This window comes from Phoenix dactylifera, unplaced genomic scaffold (genome assembly GCF_009389715.1).
Source record: "Phoenix dactylifera cultivar Barhee BC4 unplaced genomic scaffold, palm_55x_up_171113_PBpolish2nd_filt_p 000454F, whole genome shotgun sequence".
NCBI lineage: Eukaryota > Viridiplantae > Streptophyta > Magnoliopsida > Arecales > Arecaceae > Phoenix > Phoenix dactylifera.
In genome coordinates this window covers 233,120-249,413 of record NW_024067884.1, presented here as the reverse complement: position 1 = coordinate 249,413, position 16,294 = coordinate 233,120, and the positions used below count along the sequence as shown (strand labels likewise).

The 16,294-nt window shown below is 41.8% G+C and overlaps 2 protein-coding genes across 5 annotated transcripts; one reads left to right on the top strand and one right to left on the bottom strand.

The window, feature by feature from the left end:
* The first annotated feature begins 6,344 nt into the window (after window positions 1-6,344).
* On the top strand, window positions 6,345-8,179 carry LOC103711890 (UDP-glycosyltransferase 73C1-like). Its single transcript, XM_008798209.4, has one exon. The coding sequence runs from the start codon at window positions 6,480-6,482 to the stop codon at window positions 7,986-7,988; it is 1,509 nt and encodes a 502-aa protein (XP_008796431.2). The 5' UTR covers window positions 6,345-6,479; the 3' UTR covers window positions 7,989-8,179.
* A 1,764-nt stretch (window positions 8,180-9,943) lies between these two features.
* LOC103711889 lies at window positions 9,944-13,742 on the bottom strand. 4 transcript variants are annotated; one of them, XM_008798208.4, is made up of 7 exons: window positions 13,572-13,742; window positions 11,087-11,129; window positions 10,912-11,004; window positions 10,757-10,819; window positions 10,555-10,650; window positions 10,295-10,372; window positions 9,944-10,218 (listed from the first exon to the last, which is right to left on the bottom strand). In XM_008798208.4, exons 1-7 carry the CDS (start codon window positions 13,694-13,696, stop codon window positions 10,132-10,134), a joined length of 585 nt encoding a protein of 194 aa, XP_008796430.2. In that variant the 5' UTR covers window positions 13,697-13,742; the 3' UTR covers window positions 9,944-10,131. The 4 variants fall into 4 exon arrangements, with proteins under 4 accessions (XP_008796430.2, XP_026662319.2, XP_038974897.1 ...); XM_026806518.2 differs by having other exon boundaries at window positions 10,295-10,357; XM_039118969.1 differs by lacking the exon at window positions 13,572-13,742 and adding an exon at window positions 11,759-13,561.
* Window positions 13,743-16,294: the final 2,552 nt, after the last annotated feature.

Here is a 16,294-nt window from a genome sequence, read left to right as displayed (position 1 = left end):
TGAGGCGGGAATCACTCCATTTTTACTTTTTCCCAAAAGGTCCCTTCAGCATTAAAGAAGCATTAAAAAGGCATTAAAAACCTAATTTTTATTAAGGGCATAATAGAAATTATATATAACTTTCCTAGGAAAGTGGATGGCCAACCAAACATAAGCACCTTGAAAATTTGTCACTTTCCCATGGTCAACCAAACATGCCAAAAGTACTTTCCTAGGCATCCTCTTCCTAGGAATTTGTTTCCCAGGAATCATATTCCTAGGAAGGAAAATGCTTCCCGCGAACCAAACGAGCCCTTAGGAAATTAGGAGACTAGGAGAGGGAGAGCTAGGGAGGAGGGCCTTGGTCCGTTGGATGCAAGGTTTGGGTTTCCAAATGATCTCGACCGTCGAATTTCAAACTCATGTGGTCTTGTTAAGTCACGGGCTTATTTGAGCTTGTGTGCTGCTCGAGTTCGAGCTCGGACTTAAACGGGCCTCATTTTGAGCTCGGGCTTGGGCTCGTTTGACTAACGAGCCGAGCCCGAGCAGCTTGGCCCGTTAACAGGCTTACTGCACATCCATTACTATTATTTTTTGGAACTTGAGATCAAATCATCCGTGTGGGACTAAATACACGTCCGCATGAGTCCTCACATACTCTTCCTCTTCCTCCCGCTGTTTAAGCCCTGGTGTTCTCATTAGGCTAAGAGTTCAAATTAATTTAAATCTAATCACAAGCACTACGATTGGTCTGTGGTCAGCCCCAATAGATCCGTATTGCAGTATTCGTTAATTCACATAGGTTATAGGCCATGTTTGCTATGATATTATTTGTGATAACTCAAGACTTCACCCAAAATGGCTAGCCGGAAGATATTATTTAGCTTTCTTAATTTTGTATAAGTATCCAAGTCTATTCAGCGAACAACTGATGTGGAACTAAACCCACATTCGCACGTGTCCTCACATAAGGCCGCTAAACCTCGTTCCTTAGGGCGTTCGGAAGGGTCCTGCATTAATATTCAGCATTGCTTCGCTCGCCATCCTTTTTTTTTTGGTAAAAGCGGCAATCTATATAGCTCTAACGTGAGTACATCCTACCAAATTACGAGAAAGTAAAGAGTACAAGGGAGAGGGAATGTCTCCTATAAATGTCCAGAGAAATTCTACGGAATGCCGGGCGACAAAGGAGGCGACCCAGTCTGCTGCCCTGTTGGCCTTCCGAAACACATATGCTGCTTGGAAGCCGCCCATCTCTTGAACCAGCTTATGGGTCTCTCTGATGAGAGGATGGCCATCGTTATACCTATCTACACCTCGAATCCAGTCAATCACCACAGAAGAATTCCCCTCGAGATACACCTGCTCGGCTCCGAGGAACCTCCTCGCATATGACAACCCCTCTCATGCAACCCGAAGCTCTGCCCCTACAACAGTGAGCCCAGGCGTGCACCGACCCCCGACTGCTACCAGTCTGTTAAAAGATCTCTGATCACAAATCCGACACCCCCAGATACACCATCCACCGACATACTACTATCGAAGTTTACTTTGAGATGACAAAGGAGTGGGGGCACCCAAGAAACAAGGACGAACCTGGGCGTTGTGACAGCGGAGAGAGTGTCCTACATGTCCCTGGCCATCTCAGTAGAGAACAACGTAGTAGCTGCGGTAACCTCTCCCGTCTGCAGTATAGCTCTATCCACCACCACCCTTGGAGACGACCTCCTACCCTCAAATAGGCCGGCATTCCTGTCTAGCCAAATATGATAAGCAGAGTTGGGCAACGGGCCGTGCCGGGCCGGCCCGGCCCAGGCCCACCGGGCCTAAGGACTAAACGGGCCGTGCCTGGCACGGCCCGTCTAGCACGGAACACCTGCCCGGCCCGGCCCCAGGCCCCTCTATTGGTGGGCCGGGCCGGGCACGGCACGCCACGGGCCGTGCCAGGCACGGCCCGTAACGGGCGATAACGGGCCGTGCCAGGCACGGCCCGCAACGGCTCCAGACGAGCCGTGCCTGGCACGGCCCGTAACGGCTCCAGACGGGCCGTGCCTGTAGGCACGGCCCGTCTGGAGAGGGGGGAGGAAAATAGCCATTTTCAACGGCTATTTTCGTAAAAATGACCCTTTTACCCCTCCCAACAGTCCAATAACGGCTGAATTGAGGGGTATTTTGGGGAAAAAAATTTGGGGCTTCTATAAATAGCCCATTCCTCCCTCATTCTCACCACACCAAACCTCTCATTCTTTCCTTCTCTACTGCTATTATTTCTCTCTTCTAAAATGCTCTTCTAGCAATTTAATTTTTAGTTTGTTCAAGTGCTACACAAGAGGAGGTTCCTGTTGAGAAGAGAAGGTCGCTTCTGTTGAGAGCACAAGAGGAAGCTCGGAATCTCGGCTCTGCCTCTGCCCTCCGACCCTCTACTCAATTCCTCCTTGCGGTTAGTTTTTATTTTTTGAATTAATCATAGATATGTCATCTTTTGAGGAAAGTCAGTTTGGCATTCCTCCTGTTTCTGAGGGAGAAGAAACTAATCCCCAACCCTATGTTCCTAGTTTCTCTAGAACTGGTGAACCGAGTGAAGGTCAAACCTCTTCTCGTAAGAGGACTAGTGCTGTATGGAATGAATTTGATAGAGTTATGGTTGAGGGAGTCTGGAAAGCTAAATGTAAAAAATGTGCCAAACTTTATAGTTGTAGTAGTAGTGGGGGAACAGGGCATTTAAAAAGACATTAAGAGAGTCATAGGATGCATGATTCTCATGCTCAAACTCAAAGTACCCTTAATATACAAGGGGGATTACTTGTAGGTAATTTTGCATATAATCATGAAAATCAAAGAAAAGCACTTGTAAAATGGATAGTTAAGGATGAATTACCTTTTAGTTTATGTGAATCTTTTAATTTTGAAGAATATGTTCAATTAAACCTACAACATGCTTACAAAAGAACTAGTAGGCGTACATTTAGAAGAGTAGCTATGACCAACTTTTTAGCAATGAAACAAAATTTAATTGAAACACTTTCTACTTTAAATGTAAAAATTTCATTAACTTCTGATATTTGGTCGGTATCTGTAGGTAGTAATTGTTTTATTGCTATTACTGCTCATTATATTGATAATGATTGGCAATTAAATAAACGTATTCTTGCTTTTCGTGCTTTTGATTTTCCACATTCTGGGCAACAAAATTTTAAATATAATTTATCAAACTGCATGTTCATATAATATTAATGATAAAATTATGTCTATTACTTTTGATAATGCATCTAATAATAATTCTGCTGTTGCATTATTAAAAGACTCATTGCATCCCATATTAGATGGAAATTTACTGCATATTAGATGTGCATGTCATATCTTAAATCTTTCTGTTCAAGCTGGCATGGGCATGATTCAAGATGTGATTTCAAAAATTATAAATGCAGTTTCTTTTATTCATGCTTCAAGATCAAGACTTCAAGAATTTAAGGAATTATGCGTAAATCATGGTAAACGTTTTAAAAAATTTAAACTTGATGTAATTACTCGTTGGAACTCCACATATAGCATGATACATGATGCATACCCATATAAGAACTTATTAAGTGCATATATTAATGATCGTGGATTAGGCTTTACATTGTCTGAAACTGATTGGAATAAAGGAAAAATTTTGGAAGATTTTTTGCTTAGTTTTCATAATGCTACCAATGTTCTTTCTGGTATTTATTACCCTACTTCATGTTCATTTTTACAACAAGCATATATAATTAGTCAAAAATTTGCAGAACATAGATATGATGATGTTTTAATGCCTATTATTGACCTAATGGAATCTAAATGGAATGAGTATTGGGACAAGATATGTCCTATGCATAACTTAGCTGCTGTATTTGATCCTAGAGTTAAATTAAATGGCATGCTAATTTTACTTGATGCATACTCTGAAAATATGAATCAAGATTCTGAATCTGCTACATATGAGGTAAAACAACTTCTTTATGATATTTATGCTATATATGATGAAAAAATTCGTGGATCTAGAACACAAATACAAACCTCTATTTCTCCTTCTAGTAGTTCTCGTTCGTCATCTATTTTTTCATTCATTGCACAGAGAAGACACACACATGCTTCAAGTTCCTCTTCATCTTCTTCATCTTTAAGTAGTGAACTAGAATTTTATTTACGAAATGATCTTCAGTCTGCATATGATGAAAATCAAATAGAGAATCTAGATGTATTATCTTGGTAGAAGAGTGTTAGAAATCAATATCCTGTTATGTCTGCAATTGCACGCGATATTTTAGCTGTGCCGATGTCCACGGTAGCATCGGAATCCGCTTTTAGTGCAGGTCGGCGTGTTCTTGACGAAAAGAAAAGTAGGATGACGGGCGAAACGGTGGAGATGCTTCTCTGCTTCAAGGATTGGCTGGATGCTGAGGCAAGACTTCAAGATAAAGGTGGACATAATACAACATCCTCTGATGATGATGATACAAATACTACTGAAGACTGAAGACTGAAGAGTGAAGACTGAAGAGTGAATACTGATTCACTGAATCACTGATGATTAGTAAGATTTCTTAATTTTTTATAATTGTACATTTTTATTGTATTCTGGAGGTCAGACCAAGGTCCAAACCTCGGCCCTTTCTTATTGTATTCTGGAGGTCAGACCAAGGTCCAAACCTCCCTTCATGTACCATTTTGATTTAAATTAATAAACTGGTAGGGGTCTATGCCAAACCCCCCACCATTAAGGTGGCTTTATATTCATAAATCCTTAGTGTTCAATATTTATTAATTTATTAAAAAAATTTATGAAGCATTAATTTTTATCGGGCCGAGCCGGGCCCAGGCCCGGACCGTGCCAGGCCCGCGTGCCAGCCCGGCCCAGGCCCTTATGGGCCGTGCCGTGCTGGCCCGCGGGCCGTGCCGTGCTTGGCCCGCGGGCCTAGACCGGGCCGTGCCAGGCACGGCCCACGGGCCAGTACCCTGTGACCCAGCACGGCCCTATCAAATGGGCCATGCCAGGCACGGCACGGCACTGTAGCTGGCGGGCCGTGCCAGGCACGGCCCGCTTCATGCCGGGCCGTGGGCGGCCCGGCCCAGTGCCCATCTCTAATGATAAGCCAAGTATGCTCTAAAGATCTCCCCTTCCAGAATCTAGGACTCCGCATAGAAACTCTCAACAAACGGATCAAGTCCTGTGCCGACTCCACCGAATGGGAAAAGGGTGCAGATGATTTACTTTATATCTTTCTCGCCTTGAGACACTGCAAAAGAACATGACAATAGTCTCCTCAATCTCCGTACACACCTCACAGCACTAGGTAACCTGCGCTCCTCGCCGAGCTAGCAAACTTCTAGTCGGTAGGCATCCCCATCCTTCATTGGCTGTCTTATCATTTCGAATTCCGGAAAGAAAACACTTTCAGCAAGTGTTACCCATAACCGATTGTTCTTTTGCTGCCCGTATCCATTCAATTGGATTCCCGCTCTGAGCCGCTCCAACGAAGAAAGCGACAACCCGGAAGAGACTTGGGCCATTGTAACGTGCTTTATATAAGAAACCAAGCCAGCGAGCAGCGGGAATTAGGAATTGGAAGGATTTATCGAACACATAGTGCACTGAGGCTTGGCTTTTTTCTGGAGGCGCCCTCCATGTGGATGGTCGAAATCGGATAAATCATGCAATAAAGGGACAGTAACTAGCAGCTTGGGAAGCTTCAATATCCTCTCTCCTGGCCTCTCCTCTCTAAGCAGTGAGAAAACTTTCGTATCAAGGGGCTCCACCAAGTTAGAAGGCCAAAAATCTCTGCACGAGGTGGACAAACCATCACCTTTGGACTCTACCAAGTCATCCACCGGTGAGCTAGCCGTTGCAACTCTTCTCCACTTTCCGGAAAAATCTAGGAAAAAGCCTAGACTAAGTGATTTTCCAAAAGCCAAAAGGATCCACAGGAGGTAAATGGTGAAAGAAGGGTCGATGACAGAACATGGAAGTCGGTCAACCTTAGATAAGACATGCTGGGTGCAGTAGCGGGATGTCGTAGAGCAAGGATAATGAAAATGCAATTTTCTCCCGTCTTGTTCGTGTCGATATATAATTGTAACTCAGAGCCAAGTTGATATATAATAGTAACATAAAGAGATGCTCAAGTACATCGCTCGATGGTGCCAAGAAGCATATATACAAAACCATCATGTGCTCCACTCCTTGGAAGGACAAAGTTGATAGTAACTCGAGCCGAAGGCACAAGAAATTAGCAAAAAGAGACACCCAAGTACGTCGCCCAAAGATTCCAAGAAGCCTATATACAAAACCGCCCTGTGTCCCACTTTTCGGAAGGGCATGAATGGACCATCTTCTATCACCACGATATATATGATGCAGTCGTCGGCAAGAAACATGGAAATCATTCCCTTTGTATCCTCCTCCATATTCATCTGCATTCCTTTTGGATTTTGCAATCCTTTCCCGTTTGTGTTTTTTTCAATCACCAAGTCGAAAAATGACCAACCAAGCGACCATGAACGGCCTCGGCGATCCAAAGGTTCATTTCGTTTTTGTTCCTTTTATGGCCCAAGGACACATGCTTCCCATGATTGATCTAGCCCAGATGCTTGCGAAGCGTGGCGTGCTTGCAACTGTGATCACGACACCCCTCAACGCCTCCCGAATCAAGAACACCATCGACCGTGCAGGGGAGGCCGGCCTGCCGATCCGTTTCGTCCCACTACGATTCCCTTGTGCAGAAGCTGGCCTACCCGAAGGCTGCGAGAACGTGGATGTCGTCCCTTCGGGAGAACTAGCACAGAACTTCTTTGAAGCGACTAGCTTACTAGGACAGCCGCTTGAAGCATATCTCCGAGAACAGCAGCCCTATCCGAGCTGCATCGTTTCGGATTTTTGCAACCCATGGACTCGGGAGGTTGCTTCCAGGCTCGGAGTACCATTGTTCACATTCTACGCGATGTGCTGCTTCTATCTCCTAAGCGCATCTAACATTCTTCGCCATGGCATCCACGATGCCATCGCTGATGAGACGGAGCCTTTTGTGGTGCCTGGTCTGGCGCACACGATCGAGGTAACGAAGGCCCAAGCTCCAAGCCTTTTCCCTGGAACCGAGTGGGAGAAGATGCGTGAAGGCATAAGCGCGGCAGACCGAGCGGCCGATGGCATAGTGGTGAACAGTTTCAGCGAACTGGAGCAATGGTACGTGGAGAGGTACCAAGAAGTCATGGGGAAGAAAGTTTGGGCCCTCGGGCCGCTCTCTCTCTGCAACAAAGATGCAGCTGATACGGCTGCTCGGGGGAAGGAGGCATCCATCGACAAGGATCGATGCTTGAGATGGCTCGACTCGATGAAGCCGAGGTCGGTAGTTTATGTCAGTTTTGGTACCCTGACACATGTGTCACCTTCCCAAATCATCGAGGTAGGAGCCGGCCTGGAGGCTTCAAACCATCCATTCATTTGGGTAATCAAAGAAGTCGAGAGCTCGCCAGAAGTGGAGATATGGCTGTCGGGGGGGTTCGAAGGGAGGACGAGTGCGAGGGGTCTTATCATAAAGGGGTGGGCGCCCCAGGTGATGATCCTCTCTCACCCTGCGGTTGGAGGATTCCTGACACATTGCGGGTGGAACTCATCGATGGAAGCCATCTCGGCAGGGGTGCCAATGATAACGTGGCCCTTCTTTGGAGATCAGTTTCTCAATGAGAGGTTGATCGTGGATGCTCTGAGAACCGGAATCATGGCTGGGGTCAAAAATCCCTGGATCTGGGGGACTGTTAGCAACGAAGCGTCTGTGAAGAGAGATGGTGTAGAGAAGGCAGTGCGCAGCTTGATGGATGTAGGGGAGGAGAGGCAACGGAGAAGGGAAAGAGCTACGGAACTAGGAGAGAAGGCCAGGAAGGCTGTGGAGGAAGGAGGATCGTCGTATGCAAACATGACGCTCTTGATCGAGTACGTACGCGACAAGCTGCAGCAGTCTCGCAACCCTCTTGGTTCTTCCGACCACTAGAGCTTCGAGCATTCCTGCTGCAGCTCTCTAATCCTAATCGCCGTTGTTCCCTACTCCATGTTCCTGTATCCATGTCTATGAACTTGCCGGCTTTATTTGCGCTGCGTACTGTATCTGAATTATTTCGTGCGAGAATACGGCATTACTTAAAATTCAGTAGTACATCAATACAACCAAAACAATATACTTGACAGGGACGTCGAATGATGAGATCAACGGTACCGAGCTAACAGACTTCTACATCTCTTTAATGCAACCTCTCATTAATCCGCGTTCTAAAACTCCAGCAGATTCTGGAGTCTTTGGATTAGGTCTCTGCCGCAGCTTGAGCTGCATGGGCCTGGCTCCGTCGAAGGTGATGGCCTTTTGAGTTATTCTATACAGTTAAACTTTTTCTCCATTTAAGGGATCGTATGAACTCAAACTGGACTCTTTCTCATCCTAGTTTTTCGTAACTTCATAATGACAAGCGGAACATTTAGTTGCATATTGAGCTTTGCCAACAACGAATGTAATGGCTTTTTCACTACCTTTGCATGCTTGGCACTTTGAATTTTCACAACCATGGGGTAAGAGCAGAATTCGAACCATCATTGAGAGGTGCCTCACGACAGCCAGCAGCTAGATACTATTGCCTTTACAAAAGAGAGCTGCAAACAAAACCGATTTAGCCACCAAGGTGGTAGCCTAGTGGTACTGGGCAGCAATTCTAACCATAAGGTCCCAAGTTCGAATCGCTGCGGCGACGATTAAATTGTGGACCGGAGCTCACTACTTTGGCCACTGCTTGGACTTGTGGTGTAGGACCGCTCTTGAACCGCTAGTAGCCGGGGTGGTGCCGGGTGTGACGTACTCACACGTGGGACTCGAGCCAGAGCTCAGAGGAGTAGCTGAGCCGGGCCTATGGGTGGGGAGGGTATGAGTAAAACCGGTCGAGGTGCCCAACACACGGCCATTTCTGCCCGCATCGAACATTCTCCTGGCGGGGCGGAGGCCCAGTGGGGGCTGCTACGCGGGGATGGGCTTGTTCCTTCCTACCCCCTACCCCTTTTCATTAGCAAAAAAAAAAAAAAAAAAAAAAAAAAAAAAAAAAAAAAGAAAACAAAAAAAACAAAACCGATTTATAGAACCCAAAATATGTAACAAAAAAGACGAAGTGCGCCAACTGGCGGAGTTGGTGGAGTCTCTTAGTGTTGATGCGAAAGATCTTGGTTCAATTTCTGCCCTCAACATTATTCGATGGACCTTGAACCCCACCTTTTCTAGAGAAACACAACTAGCATTCCCATCCCTTTTAGAAAAATATTATTTTCATGGAACTAATGTCAAGAGGGTAGTAAACGTCGTATAGCATTAGCTCGTAAATGTTTGGTTCCATGTACTCATTTCATAAGCTCCTAAAGTAGCGGGATTTTAATTTGGGTAATTTAACAATTTGAGCAGAACGGCGGCTACAGTCAGAACTAAAACTTTATTGTCTAAACAAAAAAGGCAGCCTGCGGCCTAGACATTTGGAGAGATTATTTAACAAAATTATTGAACTCAAAACTGTTGCATAAAGATGATCTAACAGATCTCTTGCATAAATGATAAAGCGTAGAATTTTTGGTACCCTGTAATCCTAGGAATATACTGAGATGAGGACCAAAAGAGAAGGTGATATTTCTAACATAGCATACCAAAAATGCTATTTCTTCAGAAAAGGAAACTGTAGTAAACTGAACGGTTGCTGTACAGTGAAGTTCTGAAAAGTTCATTGCAATACATGTCTTAACTAAACTGTATATGGTGTCATCTAATAATTCAATGTCCACATATGCCGCTCAACTTCACATGCTGTCACTGGTAAAGGACAACAAGAAAAAGTTGTATGAAAGCATGCAGTAGAAGGTTGTATGAATGCTAATGCACTATGGAAAAAAGAGAAATGAGAAGTCAGCATAATACATGGACAATAACAATAACCAAAGAATTTTAGCTTATCTTCCTTTGAAGCTGTGAAAGTATATAATCACACTACAGCACACAATGTGTATTATTTACAGCATCTAGGCAATTTGGATGCCTCTGCAGAAATATGTGATTGATATATGTACATTAATGAAGTCTAGAGGAAGGTTACATGCAGCATCACGCTCATGCATCAATAAGCAACAGCACCAGAAAACCCGTCTCCATCATGAAGCAAGCTCTCTGTTAACCAATAACCATCCCAAGAGCCACCTACCCTCTGTCACCAAGTGGCAGCGACTAATCAGATATACCAACTAACAACAATCTCTTTGTGGAATGGGGCAGAAACAAACCTGAACCACGGTAAATTGGAAGATTTCTTCCTCCTCTGGTCGAGAACCTTGTATCCAAACTCTCTGTTTGAATCGATTCTGTTTGCACGTTCAAATATCATGAAACAATACAGTAAAGTAAAATATCCATTAAAATTCAATTTAAATATTTCTAGATATGTTTGAAGTTAATATAAACTTACATTGTAGACTTATTAAAATTTAAAATAATATTTCATGTAACAAAGAAAACTGAAATTGAACTCATAGCAATGATATACCTCTTTAACCCACAAACTGCTCAAGATCTTCCTTTCCTTGTGACAAAGCAAAACCCGGTAAGTCGAATGGTGAAATATTCGCCTGAAGCGCTCAAACTGCATTGATAAATAAATAGAAGTGATAGAAGATAGGAAATACAAAAAAAAATTTCCATATGTTCACTTAATCATCACTAACTCAAAGAGTAGATAACTGACTGACCTGCCCTAAATCAAAGAATGGGCCAAAGTAGGTCGACCTTTCAAATGGATCAAACCCAGCAAACTGAAAAGTATATTCACAAACTCAGTGGATTCCTGAGTTCCATGCAAATGTAAACCAAGAAATGCCAGTACCCAAGAATTAAAAAAACATACCCTGTACATGACTTCTATCCCATAGTCTTGACGAGGTTGATCATTGTATTTTAGTGCTTCAAGTTGGCACTGCACTGCTTCTTCTGCACTAAACTAATATATAAAATCAAACTGCATGTATATTATAGAAAGAAAAACACAACAAACTTTACTAGTTTTGCAGTCAGAGAAATACATTCAGCCTTGGGCCAAAAGGCCTTTTCCTGCGAGATTCAAGCCTGCAAAAAAAAATCAGCGCAAACAAAAGCCAATCACAGGAAGCAATCATAAGTTTCAATACAGATAATTTGAAGAAAATTCAAATTTTTACAAAATTGATAGATATCCCTGCATGAATCAAACCATGTCTCAAGGGTGGAAAAAACATATTTCAGAAAAGAAAAGTCTGCTCAAAAGCATTTTAGATTTTGAACGATGTCTTATAGGTGGAAAAGGGATAAAAGGAAAGTGTGTAAAATTCTCATCAAAGTAATATACAAGAAACAAAGTTATGTTAAAGTTTGAAGTGTGCAGGAAAAAAAAAGAGCAGCAAGCAATCATATTTTTCATGTTTGAATAAATAAAGCTATTGTATTAGACTAATTCATGCAGATAAAAGCACAATGCGCATATCTATGTATCCATCCATTGTGTGATCATCAGGTTCAATATATTGCCTTTTCATCAGGCTATAACTTTTGCACATGGTCTCCTCTTATTGATTTTTGACCTTTTGTATCATAGAACCTCTTGTTACATTGCAACATATTATTTTGTTGCTGTTGTATTCAAAATCAAAGCTAATGAAAACACAATGAATAATTAATTTAAGGCTGACAATGCTTTAACAAATAGAAAGATGAATTACCATAAATGTGTTCCTTTCATTGTGTGCTAAACCTTGTGAAGGAACTTCTTTTTTTTTTTCGAAAAAATGGTTTGCACTGCAGATGAAAGCCTTCACTAGCAAAGATACTCAGAAGATAAGGTTTAATTTCCTTAAAAACAAAGAAAGCAAAACATACACATGTTCCACATCTTCTTCCATAATAATTAAAGTCCCAAGGACACGTGCACGCGCATGCGCACATGAAGAACAGAAACAAAAACAAAAACAGCCTCAAAGTCAACAGATCATCTCCCCAGTAATGAACAATGACTACTAGCCACTCCTTGGAGGCTACAAAGGAATCTTTGTCCCCTCGGTTTTGACATCTTATGCGAACAGTGCCGCTTCAGTTCCTCTGAATGAATAGAGCACTAATTCTGAGAAGTCCACAGCACAATGAAGATAAGACCTGCTGGAGCTTATTACTTCTAAACTAACCACTAATTCCATCAAAATCAGATCACAGTAACATACTCCAGAGCTTCCTTATTTCCAACCTTCCACATTAGCATTGGTCCAACCCTTCAAATGACTCTCAGGAGGGTTGACAAAGAACCAAACAGCAAGCAGTATTGACTGAGAATCTCCCAAAGTATTGTTTCAATCATGAAAGATTGTTTCAAACATGTTAGGACACACGTGCATACCTCATTGGAGCCTACAAATCCTCAAAGAGGAATGGTGCAATTATTATTCTCAGCTTTTCAGATTCTTGATAGATGCACACTCGAAATACTAAATTCTTATTTTATCACAAGTACTATCTTCAGTCAAGATCACATAACTTCAGTATAGTAAAAAGAAAAAAAGATGAAATAGGAACTGCAGTCATTACGAAGTCAAATAAAAATTTGGAGGACGTGATCTCTACTGCGACAACAAGAATCTGAATCCCATAAACAGGAATATCAGTGAGGTCTGATAAATTTATGCACATAGTGCAAATTAAAGTTAATATAGCATACTTGGTAAAACATGTCTAAATCTAGAATCTTATTTGACCACAAAGAATATTCTCAGCCAAGATTGCATGCAATCAGATGAATAGAAAACTTCCAGATTGGATTTCAACCATTCCAAAGTTATGAGGAGACGTGAACTCTAATAAGCTACCAAGAATCTGAATCCAAAAGGTTGTCCAATTGTCCCTGCCTAAATAACTAATGCACATAACGTAATAAAATTAACAGGCATTCAAAGATAACCACAACGTGAATTTTTTCCCTCATGACTCGGGAGAAGCCTAATCACCTTTGCAACATCCAATAACCCCGAACTTCATCGTGATAAAGATGAAATCCGAGCACTCCAAATTAGGTTTTTCTTGCAACATAACTCGGCCACCACACGAATTTTCTTTTTAATGAAAGCACCACAGGAAACAATCACGAGCCAAAATAATTCAAGAAATTTATATAATAAAAAAAGAATTTTTCTACGAACAAAAGATTCCGAAAACCATAGTGCAGGAAACCGTGCCTTCGATGCGTATAAATTCCAAGAAACAAATCCATAGTGCAAATATTTCGTTATTCCTATTCTCAGAAGCATCTCGAATAACAAAAAATAGAGAGAAGAAATAAGGACGACAAAATCCTTAATTGTCACAAAGATATCCAGCATGGAACCTGTGGCCGGAAATCGACCGTCTAAATAAAAATTGACCAACAAGAGCCAAAGATCGACGGTTTCTTGTAAATATAAAAAAGAAGGAGAAAAGGGGATGAAATCGAAGAAAGGGTCCCGGATGGAATAAAGGTTTAAGAAAGAAAGGGCGAAGTAGGCGTGATACCAAGCCGAGGAGAGAAAATCGGGAACGGGAACGTCCGAGGAAGCTCTGAAACGAGCGGTCGGGGAGAAGGATTTCGATCGGCCGCCGGCGAAGAGAGATATTGACCGAGGCGACAACAACGCCATGAGTCGGAGTCGGACCACCCACCCTCGTTTCCTCTGCTTTCCCTGGATAGAGAACCATAGTATTTATGATCGCTTGTCTCTCGGACTATCCCGTCCGTGGACAAAATGACGATGGAGATTAAAACAGAAAGGAAATGGACGGTGGTCCGACTCCGACCCATGGAAGATCGGTGGACACGGAAGTGGAGCAGCCAAGCAAAATTACGTCAGCGGAAGGACATCTTCCTCGTGGAGAATTAAGGGACGATGAAGTCGGTGATTGGCGGACCGACTATAGGCAGAGCTGGCTAATACCCACATCCCACACTTCCGGGCGTTCACCAAATCATTCTGGGTAAAATTTGTATTGCAGGTTATGACACTAACAGTTCCAAGTGAGAGACTGGGTAAAATTCTTTTTATGCAAAACAAGTGCACCAACTCACGTGTCATGTAATTAGGAAGTTGAAAACAAATTAGGCTATTATTTTTCAATTCATATATTGCAATCTTGGACACTTGATGGGATGGAAGAGATTTTCTAGAAGAGTTATGAGTCTGGTTCTTTTCATCTCTGTCAAAAAAAAAATTTTTTTTTTTTGAATTCTATTAGTTGCATCCATGCTCGACCAATATAAGTCGCCGTTGTAAAAAAAAAAAAAAAACTCGATGGCTATTATTTCTCTGATTGGAAAAACAAAGAGCCAGAATTTATCATCTGCTTGCGAGTGAATGTCACCTACTTCTCTCACTTATAGCTATTTTTTTCCTTTATTTTTTTTGTTTTTATATAATCAAACTTGTCGCTGCATTGTAGTCTCATGATATACGTGTGGGATTGGAAATGTTTAGCTAGTATTATGTGCGAATGGCTCCATCTGAGCATACTGCTTATCTTTACGGAATCGCCTCCTCTTCTAGAAGAATGTTCTCAAACTAGCCCATCTTTTTATGAAATGCTCGAACTTCGCCATCGGAAACGGAGTTTGGTGTATCGCTGCTATGCTTAGTGCTGTGGGAGGAGGGTGCGATAATGATTTGGAACCTTACAGACTTTTACGTGAGGGGTGCCTAAGGGTGTTTGCTTGTAAACAGGGCACCTCTCACTTACACTCACCCTCCCAAATAATGTACAGCACATAAAGTGTAAGTAGTCACATCACACAAATAATAATAAAACTACCAGGGAAAACTCTTTTTCCTCCATTTACCTCTCAAAAAAAAAAAAAAAAATCTGGACTTCTATCCAGTAGAAGAGAGATCCAAGCCGCCAAGCAATTCCATCCGCTGGTTTGACTTGAGGCTTGCAATCAACTCGCTTGATTAAGAAACAAACTAAACTAGATCCAAAACAAGCCAAACTAGAGCTAGATTTAGTTTGCTGAGCTCAAATTAGCTCAGAATACTAATACATTAGCAATTTATATATAATATATTATTTCAATTATTTATTATTTATGTAAATAATTATTTTTTAACTTTTTGTTATAGATTAATATAAATTATATGGATGAAAGTCTGAAAAAATCTTCAATTTAATTAGATCTTTTAAACATAAGTTATTTACAAACAACTGAAGCTTGGCTCAAAATTAATTGAGCGAACTCAAGCTTGGCTCGATTATCGAACCAGCCTAGATATATCTAGGCTTGGCACAACTCATTTCTACCCTTATTTGGAGCAAGCTCTGCCACGAGTGGTTGCGGTGGGGTTTGGATTAATCTCTGCAAATAATTAGACATTTCCTTCCTTAGGAACAGCCTTGATATGAAATCCCTGCATGTGTGGACTCCACTTTGTGATAGAACTTCTAGTGTTGGCATTACTTGGTATTCCATGATACTTGTTTAGTTAATTTAAGATCCTGAACTTTCTTACGTATGAAGTTTTCAGCACCAGCTGGAGAAAAAAAAATACTCATATTTAAGTTGTTTTGTTATTTCTTGGTCCCTCACTTTTCAAATCTACATAAAATAGAGGTCAATACACTTAAAGGTTTAACAGTGTAAAACTTCACCTGCCTCAATGATCACACCCTTTGGTAATCCAAAGTTTAGATTAGATTCTTCCATGCCCTATCCCCCACCAAAAAAAAAAAAAGAAAACAAAAAAAAATCTAAATAGATTAAAGTATTCAATAGATTGTATTTTATTTTTCCATTCCCTAATGCAAACTAACCCGCCAAAAGAAAAGGTATTCACTTGCCAAATCAAAACAAGTGTAGATGCTGCAGAGCAAACCATATGCAGCTTTCTTACTCCATGAAAATAATTTTGTTCCCCAACGAACCAGTTGCATGTACTAATAAATTGCTTCTACTAACTTCAGTTTGCAATATGGAAGAAGACACTATACTATTTTTCCAATAATCAGTGTTTCATGTAAAGCCAGCAGCAATTGCCTATTCGACAAACAAGGAAAAAAAAATCCAAGCCCCTAAGCTAGCTATTAATTATTTTCCAGTTCCTTGCTTAAAAGTCTACACTTTTGAAATATGATAAGCACGAATTATTCAGCAGTCGCACACGAATGCTCAACTATCGTTCGATCCCAACTACAGCCTGTGATTCTCTCCACTGGTTGACACAACAAACATCCGCCAAGTCGCAACGGATTAA